The sequence below is a fragment of the Oncorhynchus kisutch genome, linkage group LG12 (assembly GCF_002021735.2).
Source record: "Oncorhynchus kisutch isolate 150728-3 linkage group LG12, Okis_V2, whole genome shotgun sequence".
NCBI lineage: Eukaryota > Metazoa > Chordata > Actinopteri > Salmoniformes > Salmonidae > Oncorhynchus > Oncorhynchus kisutch.
Window position 1 is genome coordinate 53,830,406 of NC_034185.2, and position 9,419 is coordinate 53,839,824.

The 9,419-nt window shown below is 44.8% G+C and overlaps 1 protein-coding gene across 1 annotated transcript; it reads left to right on the top strand.

The window, feature by feature from the left end:
• The first annotated feature begins 5,204 nt into the window (after positions 1–5,204).
• On the top strand, positions 5,205–8,439 carry LOC109901265 (zinc finger protein 184-like). The gene is made up of 3 exons (XM_020497314.2): positions 5,205–5,673; positions 6,000–6,130; positions 6,980–8,439. The coding sequence occupies exons 1-3, from the start codon at positions 5,415–5,417 to the stop codon at positions 8,132–8,134; spliced, it is 1,545 nt and encodes a 514-aa protein (XP_020352903.2). The 5' UTR covers positions 5,205–5,414; the 3' UTR covers positions 8,135–8,439.
• The last annotated feature ends 980 nt before the right edge of the window (positions 8,440–9,419 follow it).

The window sequence follows — 9,419 nt, forward strand, 5'->3', positions numbered from 1 at the left end:
CCAGACTGAAGCATTTCGTATACATTGTTTGTCTTCAGGAAGGCAGTGAGTTGCTGCGCAACAGCTTTTTCTAAAATGTTTGAGAGGAATGGAAGGCCAATTCATTTTTTATATTTTCTCGGTCAAGGTTTGGCTTTTTCAAGAGAGGCTTTATTACTGCCACTTTTAGTGAGTTTGGTACACATCCGGTGGATAGAGAGCCATTTACTATGTTCAACATAGGAGGGAAAAGCACAGGAAGCAGCTCTTTCAGTAGTTTAGTTGGAATAGGGTCCAGTACGCAGCTTGAAGGTTTAGATGCCATGATTATTTTCATCATTGTGTCAAGAGATATAGTACTAAAACACTTGAGTGTCTCTCTTGATCCTAGGTCCTGGCAGAGTTGTGCAGACTCAGGACAACTGAGCTTTGGAGGAATAGGCAGATTTAAAGAGGAGTCCGTAATTTGCTTTCTAATGATCATGATCTTTTCCTCAAAGAAGTTCATGAATTTATTACTGCTGAAGTGAAAGCCATCCTCTCTTGGGGAATGCTGCTTCTTAGTTAGCTTTGTGACAGTAGAAAAATTAATTTCGGATTGTTCTTATTTTCCTCAATTAAGTTGGAAAAATAGGACGATCGAGCAGCAGTGAGGGCTCTTCGATACTGCACGGTACTCTCTTTCCAAGCTAGTCGGAAGACTTCCAGTTTGGTGTGGCACCATTTCCGCTCCAAATTTCTGGAAGCTTGCTTCAGAGCTCGGGTATTTTCTGTATACCAGGGGGCTAGTTTCTTATGACAAATGTTTTTAGTTTTTAGGGGTGCAACTGCATCTAGGGTATTGGCAAGGTTAAATTGAGTTCCTCAGTTAGGTGGTTAACTGATTTTTGTCCTCTGACGTCCTTGGGTAGGCAGAGGGTGTCTGGAAGGGCATGAAGGAATCTTTGGGTTGTCTGAGAATTTATAGCACGACTTTTGATGCTCCTTGGTTGGTGTCTGAGCAGATTATTTGTTGCGATTGCAAACGTAAAAGAAATGGTGGTGTTGGGCAATTAGGCCTGGCTCGCAGTCTGTGTTCCAATTCATCCCAAAGGTGTACGATGGGGTTGAGTTCAGGGCTCTGTGCAGGCAGGTCAAGTTCTTCCACACCGATCTTGACAAACCATTTCTGTATGGATCTCGCTTTGTGCACGGGGGCATTGTCATGCTGAAATAGGAAAAGGCCTTCACCAAACTGTTGCCACAAATTTGGAAGCACAGATAAAACTAGAATGTCATTGTGCTGTAGCGTTAAGATTTACCTTCACCGAAACTAAAGGGCCTAGCCCGAAGCATGAAAAACAGCCCCAGACCATTATTCCTTCTCCACCAAACTTTACAGTTGACACTATGCAATGGGGCAGGTAGTGTTCTCCTGGCATCTGCCAAATACAGGTTCGTTCTGTTCGATTGCCAGATGGTGAAGCATGATTCATCACTCCAGAGAACCCGTTTCCACTGCTCCAGAGTCCAATGGCAGCGAGCTTTACACCACTCCACTCCAGCCAATGCTTGGCATAGTGCATGGTGATCTTAGGCTTGTGTGTGGCTGCTCGGCCATGGAAACCCATTTCATGAAGCTCCCGACGAACAGTTCTTGTGTTGATGTTGCTTCCAGAGGCAATTTGGAACTCGTTAGTGAGTGTTGCAACCGAGTACAGACAATTTTTACGCGCTTCAGCACTCAGCGGTCCCGTTCTGTGAGCTTGTGCTGCCTACCACTTCGCAGCTGAGCCGTTATTGCTCCTAGACGTTTCCACTTCACAATAGAAGCACTTACTGTTGACCGGGGCAGCTCGAGCAGGGCAGAAATTTGACGAACTGACTTGTTGGAAAGGTGGCATCCTATGACGGTGCCACAATGAAAGTCACTGAGCTCTTCAGTAAGTCCATTCTACTGCCAATGTTTGTTGATGGAGATTGCATGGCTGTGTGCTCAATTTATACACCTGTCAGAAACGGGTGTGGCTGAAATAACCAAATCCACTCATTTTGAAGAGGTGTCCACATACACTATATATACAAAAGTATGTTCAATTCACGTCATTGCTCTCTCTCTTGCTCTGCTGTGTGTTGTGTGTGATTCTTGCTAGCTATCACTCAAATGGAAAATGGTGCAGCACAGCTTCCAGAAAACTGTTTGTTGCTTTCAAACTAGGGATTTCGTAGCTAATTGAGGTAAGACAGTAACTGATCTCACCCTATTCTGCATCCCGACAATGCTTTATAACCAATATACAGTGTCTTGTGAAAGTATTCGCCCCCCTTGAACTTTGCGACCTTTTGCCACATTTCAGGCTTCAAACATAAAGATATAAAACTGTATTTTTTTGTGAAGAATCAACAACAAGTGGGACACAATCATGAAGTGGAACGACATTTATTGGATATTTCAAACTTTTTTAACAAATCAAAAACTGAAAAATTGGGCGTGCAAAATTATTCAGCCCCCTTAAGTTAATACTTTGTAGCGCCACCTTTTGCTGCGATTACAGCTGTAAGTCGCTTGGGGTATGTCTCTATCAGTTTTGCACATCGAGAGACTGAAATTTTTCCCCATTCCTCCTTGCAAAACAGCTCGAGCTCAGTGAGGTTGGATGGAGAGCATTTGTGGACAGCAGTTTTCAGTTCTTTCCACAGATTATCGATTGGATTCAGGTCTGGACTTTGACTTGGCCATTCTAACACCTGGATATGTTTATTTTTGAACCATTCCATTGTAGATTTTGCTTTATGTTTTGGATCATTGTCTTGTTGGAAGACAAATCTCCGTCCCAGTCTCAGGTCTTTTGCAGACTCCATCAGGTTTTCTTCCAGAATGGTCCTGTATTTGGCTCCATCCATCTTCCCATCAATTTTAACCATCTTCCCTGTCCCTGCTGAAGAAAAGCAGGCCCAAACCATGATGCTGCCACCACCATGTTTGACAGTGGGGATGTAGTGTTCAGGGTGATGAGCTGTGTTGCTTTTACGCCAAACATAACGTTTTGCATTGTTGCCAAAAAGTTCAATTTTGGTTTCATCTGACCAGAGCACCTTCTTCCACATGTTTGGTGTGTCTCCCAGGTGGCTTGTGGCAAACTTTAAACGACACTTTTCATGGATATCTTTAAGAAATGGCTTTCTTCTTGCCACTCTTCCATAAAGGCCAGATTTGTGCAATATACGACTGATTGTTGTCCTATGGACAGAGTCTCCCACCTCAGCTGTAGATCTCTGCAGTTCATCCAGAGTGATCATGGGCCTCTTGGCTGCATCTCTGATCAGTCTTCTCCTTGTATGAGCTGACTGGCAGGTCTTGGTAGATTTGCAGTGGTCTGATACTCCTTCCATTTCAATATTATCGCTTGCACAGTGCTCCTTGGGATGTTTAAAGCTTGGGAAATCTTTTTGTATCCAAATCCGGCTTTAAACTTCTTCACAACAGTATCTCGGACCTGCCTGGTGTGTTCCTTGTTCTTCATGATGCTCTCTGCGCTTTTAACGGACCTCTGAGACTATCACAGTGCAGGTGCATTTATACGGAGACTTGATTACACACAGGTGGATTGTATTTATCATCATTAGTCATTTAGGTCAACATTGGATCATTCAGAGATCCTCACTGAACTTCTGGAGAGAGTTTGCTGCACTGAAAGTAAAGGGGCTGAATAATTTTGCACGCCCAATTTTTCAGTTTTTGATTTGCTAAAAAATAAATGTCGTTCCACTTCATGATTGTGTCCCACTTGTTGTTGATTCTTCACAAAAAAATACAGTTTTATATCTTTATGTTTGAAGCCTGAAATGTGGCAAAAGGTCGCAAAGTTCAAGGGGGCCGAATACTTTCGCAAGGCACTGTACATTAAATATACCTACCTGCACACACACACACACACACACACACACACACTAACAAACACCTACTGTACATGTCAAAACGGTTTAGTCAGGTCTGCCTGACTTTTGACTTATCGTTGCTGACTTATTTTTACCCACAACATCATATTTATGTCCACCATGATGGGTTTAACAACAATGAAGTCATTCTGTAACTACAGTATAGGACTCAAACGTAGTGGGGATGGGTAAACACTCCACGTTGAAGGTGTGTTGATGATCTGTGTGTACATACCTGAGGGAGTGTATGTCTGTATCACCTGTCTCTTCCAGGAGGAGGAGGAGGGTCCAGAGGTGCTGCTGGTGAAGGAGGAGGGCTGTGAGGAGGGTCTGGGAAACCCTGAGGGGACCATGGTCATGGAGGACAACCAGACTATACCTCCTGAACCCACAGAGGAACCAGCTGAGCAGCACAGGACCACATACACTCTCACTGAGGTGAGTCCACTGTGAACTCAAAATCAAATCAAATGTAATTTGTCACATGCTTCATAAATAAGAGGTGTTAAAGAAACAACTCTGAGCAGGAGTGCCTATTAGATAATAATAAATAAGACTATGCAGACAGATGGAAACCTGATCATCGATCAGCACTTCTACTCTGAAATTCTTTGTGAATAAACCCAGGTCTTGATAAAATGTGTCTTAAGTCTGTGCATGCCGTTGAATTATCAAACCATTAGTGTCAAGTAATCAAATCAACTAACACATTTGCAAAGTATCAAATAAATTAACATGTTTGCATAGTAATCATAGCACTTCCCCATTGCCAAATCAGAAGATGCTCCATAGCAGGGGGCTCCTTTCAGATTTCTTGATCCAACATCCTCTCACTCTGTATCTCTTACAGTCAGTAGACATGGAGGATGGGAAGCCTGATCTGCTGCTGGTCAAAGAGGAGACAGTAGAGGATGGACCAGAGAGCATTGATCTGCTGAGTGGACTAAAGATGGGGGAGCAAGGTAAGGTAGAAATACATATAGCCTACATACAGTAATAGATCTTCAATGGGAGTAGTGATGCACCTGCCTATATTTCTTTCTTAAATTTTCTTCATTCATAAAATGAAATCAATACAACTTTAGTACTATCCGGTGAGGGCATTCATAGCCGACCTCTCAGACGAGTTCCAGCTAGCCATTTTTTCAAGTCTGTTCTGAGCTTGAAAGATACTGATCACGAATAGGAGATTTGATGTGTAACGTAAAATAAAAAGTACCGTAATTCAAAGAACAGCACGCATTTCTTTTTCATTTAGCCACACCCTTTGAGCTATGACGCCAACCAATAACGTCCTTTCTCTTCAGTGTAAAAGGAAGTAAACTATGACCAATAACTATTTCCAAGTTAGCGTTTTTCTTGTTGTTATTTAGACGTTTATTAACACCATGGAATTCAAAATATGACACATTTAACTGCTCAGCATCACATACTTACCCCGTGTAGTCTTTAATTTGCGTTGGAAACAGGACTTGGTTGATAGATAGTATATAGGTGACGCTAGCTAGCTGCTAACAATGGCTGACTGTATGGTTTTTCACAGTCAAATAGCCTCCGTTATGGAGATGCTAGCGAATGCAGCCGTGGCAGAGATCTGTAAACTTGTAGACGACGACTATGCAGTGTTTCGTTTGGAAATAACTCAAAGCCAGAAAGAAAACAGGGCATTGCGGAGGAAATTACAGCTACAAGAACTGAAGGTGGCACGGGAGCGCGTCCTCGCCAGTCGTCCCAGTAGTGTCAAGCTTGTCAACCGATACAGAGGAATGGCAAGAGGTACATTTTGCAACAGGCGATGCTGAGGGGCACCACATTCCCTTATGCACATGTGTTCAGACGTGTTACCCAGAATTGTTTTTTGGAAATTATACAATAATTCCCCCAGTCCCCTGATTACTTATCTAACCAGGTTATTGATAGACTCTTTTTCCTATTATTTACTCAATGAAAACAATATGATGCATGGAACACAATACCTTTATCAATAAATAGTGGGCCTATATCAAGATCTTATGGGAAGTGTTACATTACATCCACTATATAGTGTTGAGCATTGAAAGTAGCTAACCGAACCACCTCTTTTGCCCCAATCACTCTCTCAGGTGAAGGAAATCTCACTGGAGGCCACAGGAGCTTTGTGAAGCCAGTGGGACACAATACATGGAGAGACGACCAACCAATCACTGTTGATGAGGGGAATGTAATCTCAACCCAGCACGTTATTGTGATAGAGGTTAGTGTAATAGTGTTGAATTGAAAGTGTAAATCAAATGTGGCTGTTTATTTCAGAAAGGCTCCCTTCAGCCATTCACTTGCTTACATGTACATCCTCATATCTGCCATAAGCAGGCACGTGCACAGATAGGGCTCCACTTGTGCAGAGCACATGCCCCTTTGCCCTTCCAGTCTCCAAAGTGTCCTTTTGGGTGGTGGTAGAATTTCCTCCAATTTTTTTGTTGTTGTTGTCATTGTTGTTCAGTACGCATTGATCGCAAGTTGTTGTCAAGCTTGCCACCCCCCACCCTGTTGGTTGCGCCTGTTGGTCTGCCCTGTACGGAGCTTGCGCACGCCCGGTTGTGCCTATTTCCCTGTCTGCCCTGTATGGAGATACAGGGCAGACTGTTGCTACTAAATAGCAACAGTGCTGCCACAGCAGCATAACATTTTATTAACACATAATAACACATGATTTAGCCTACATCATTGTCAGTATTTGGTCTGGTTGGTTGATACAAGCAGCAGAAATACAGAGGTAAATCACAACCAGTAAAAGAAATCGAGCTAGCTAACTAGCAGATTTACATCAATCATCAACACCAATGATCAGCCAAAAGCCCAACCTCTTTTCCCAATGCCAATCATGTCTTCAGGAGTAAGTAGCTTGCTTACATTTTGTGATGATGAGTGAGTGAGTTGTTGCAGAAATAAATAGGCCTATGCTCGTTATTTATTTTCGCTACTGAGGCATTTTGGGGGGGTCTCTGCATGGCCCCGCCCATAGAAGAGCTTGTGAGACTTACCTATGACACTTTTATCTAATTCAGCTCATGTACCGATAATAACCTCTTTCCTCTTGTGTCAGTCTGCAGATACAGAGGCTGCAGGTCCTGGAGTCAAGCAGGAGATGTCTGAAGGAGAGGAGGATCCACGACACAGCACCAACATCCAGACTGGAGCGCCCCATATAGTCACGAAGGACCCCAACACCACCCCAGTGCAGCCCAGGGACATCAGTAGAACGCCGAAACCCATCCTCAAGTCTGAGACAGAGACTTTAACGAGGCTGGGGAGACTGGGCCGTCCTACTCCCCGCTCAGAGTTTTTACTTTACGGTAACCCGAGCCAGAGGACAGTTCTGTCCCATCGGGACTCAGGTGATGCGTTACAGACTGGCAATGATCCGACCTGTTCATACGCTACAGAGATGATACCTGGTGACGTGCCTGTGGGCTTAGATACACCGACTAATCCAATAAGAGGGGACTGGAACCAGTACAGTAGTAGCGTATACTCTGAAGGGTTCCTAGATAAGAAAGGGGAGGGTCTGGTTGTAGATGAGGTGACTGTGAAAGAGGAGGGAGACGCTCCTCTGACATGGAATGAAGACGAGACTCACTTAGGAGGACAGTCTCAGGGCAACACTAGTGACTTCTTAGACTACAGGGAAAGCTTAGAGCCAAATCCAAATATCGCAGCCCACTCCCCTTTACACGCGCTCAGGGATCGCGACTCAGTGTCCACGTCGATGGCACCTTCCGATTCACACGGCCGCATCCTTTTCGATCAGGTATTGAACTCAAACGACAAGACTAGAGTCCAGGCTCGGGAAGTGGGAGCAACATCTGGCGGTAGTAAAGAGAAACGGTTCTTCTGCATGTTCTGTAACAAAGGTTTCAACTGCCCCCAGAAGGTGGAGATCCACCAGAGGGTCCACATAGGAGTGAAACCTTTCAGCTGTAGCCAGTGTCAAATGCGCTTCTCCCAGGCTTGGAACCTGAAGATCCACCAGAGGGTCCACACAGGGGAGAAACCTTACAGCTGTAGCCAGTGTCACATGCGCTTTGCCCAGACTTGCAACCTGAAGAGGCACCAGAGGGTCCACACAGGGGAGAAACCCTACAGCTGCCCCCAGTGTGAGAAGAGGTTCTCCCATCAGCACCAGCTGAAGATGCACCTGAAGGTCCACACGGGAGAGAGGGCCCAGTATTACCCCCAGACTAGCAGTAACGAGTCCTGACCTCAATTTAATTCCACGTGACTAACGATAACTAGGCTATTCCAAAACTGCGCTCTGTAAATGAATGGCGCTGATGGGCGTTAGAAGCCTGCAAACTTGCTAACAGCATCAATTCGCTAATAGCCTGATACTCAACGCTCTAGTTAACACGATAAAGTGTTGCATTCTGAAAATGCAGGTGTATTGACCATGGCATTCAATTTCAAGTTCCACATTTTTGTTATTTAAATAGACTCACTGCTAAACTCAGCAAAAAAGAAACATCCCTTTTTCAAGACCCTGTCTTTCAAAGATAATTCGTAAAAATCCAAATAACTTCACAGATCTTCATTGTAAAGGGTTTAAACACTGTTTCCCATGCTTGTTCGATGAACCATAAACAATTAATGAACATGCACCTATGGAACGGTCGTTAAGACACTAATAGCTTGCAGACAGTAGGCAATTAAGGTCAGTTCTGAAAACGTAGGACACTAAAAGAGGCCTTTCTACAGACTTTGAAAAACACCAAAAGAAAGATGCCCAGGGTCTCTGCTCATCTGCGTGAACGTGCCTTAGGCATGCTGCAAGGAGGCATCATGACTGCAGATGTGGCCAGGGCAATAAATTGCAACGTCAGTACTGTGAGACACCTAAGACAGCGCGACAGGGATCATCCTCGCAATGGCAGACCACATGTAACAACACATGCACAGGATCCGTACATCCCAACATCACACCTGCAGGACAGGTACAGGATGGAAACAACAAGTGCCCGAGTTACACCAGGAAAGCACAATCCCTCCATCAGGGCTCAGACTGTCCACAATAGGCTGAGAGAGGCTGGACTGAGGGCTTGTAGGCCTGTTGTAAGGCAGGTCCTCACCAGAAACAACTATGCCTATGGGCACAAACCCACCGTCGTTGGACCAGACAGGACTGGCAAAAAGTGCTCTTCACTGACGAGTCATGCTTTTGTCTCACCAGGAGTGATGGTCGGATTTGCGTTTATCGTCGAAGGAATGAGCGTTACACCGAGGCCTGTACTCTGGAGCGGGATCGATTTTGGGGGGAGGGTCCGTCATGGTCTGGGGCGGTGCGTCACAGCATTATCGGACTGAGCTTGTTGTCATTGCAGGCAATCTCAATGCTGTGCATTACAGGTAAGACATCCTCCTCCCTCATGTGGTACCTTTCCTGCAGGCTCATCCTGATATGACCCTCCAGCATGACAATGCCACCAGCCATACTGCTCGTTCTGTGCGTGATTTTCTGCAAGTCAGTCTTCTGCCATGGCCAGCGAAGA

Coding starts and splice junctions, on each gene's coding strand:
- LOC109901265 (XM_020497314.2), top strand. CDS start 5,415: ATGGCTGACTGTATGGTTTTTCACAGTCAAATAGCCTCCGTTATGGAG. Junction 5,674..5,999: donor ATACAGAGGAATGGCAAGAG/GTACATTTTGCA, acceptor TCACTCTCTCAG/GTGAAGGAAATCTCACTGGA. Junction 6,131..6,979: donor AGCACGTTATTGTGATAGAG/GTTAGTGTAATA, acceptor CTCTTGTGTCAG/TCTGCAGATACAGAGGCTGC.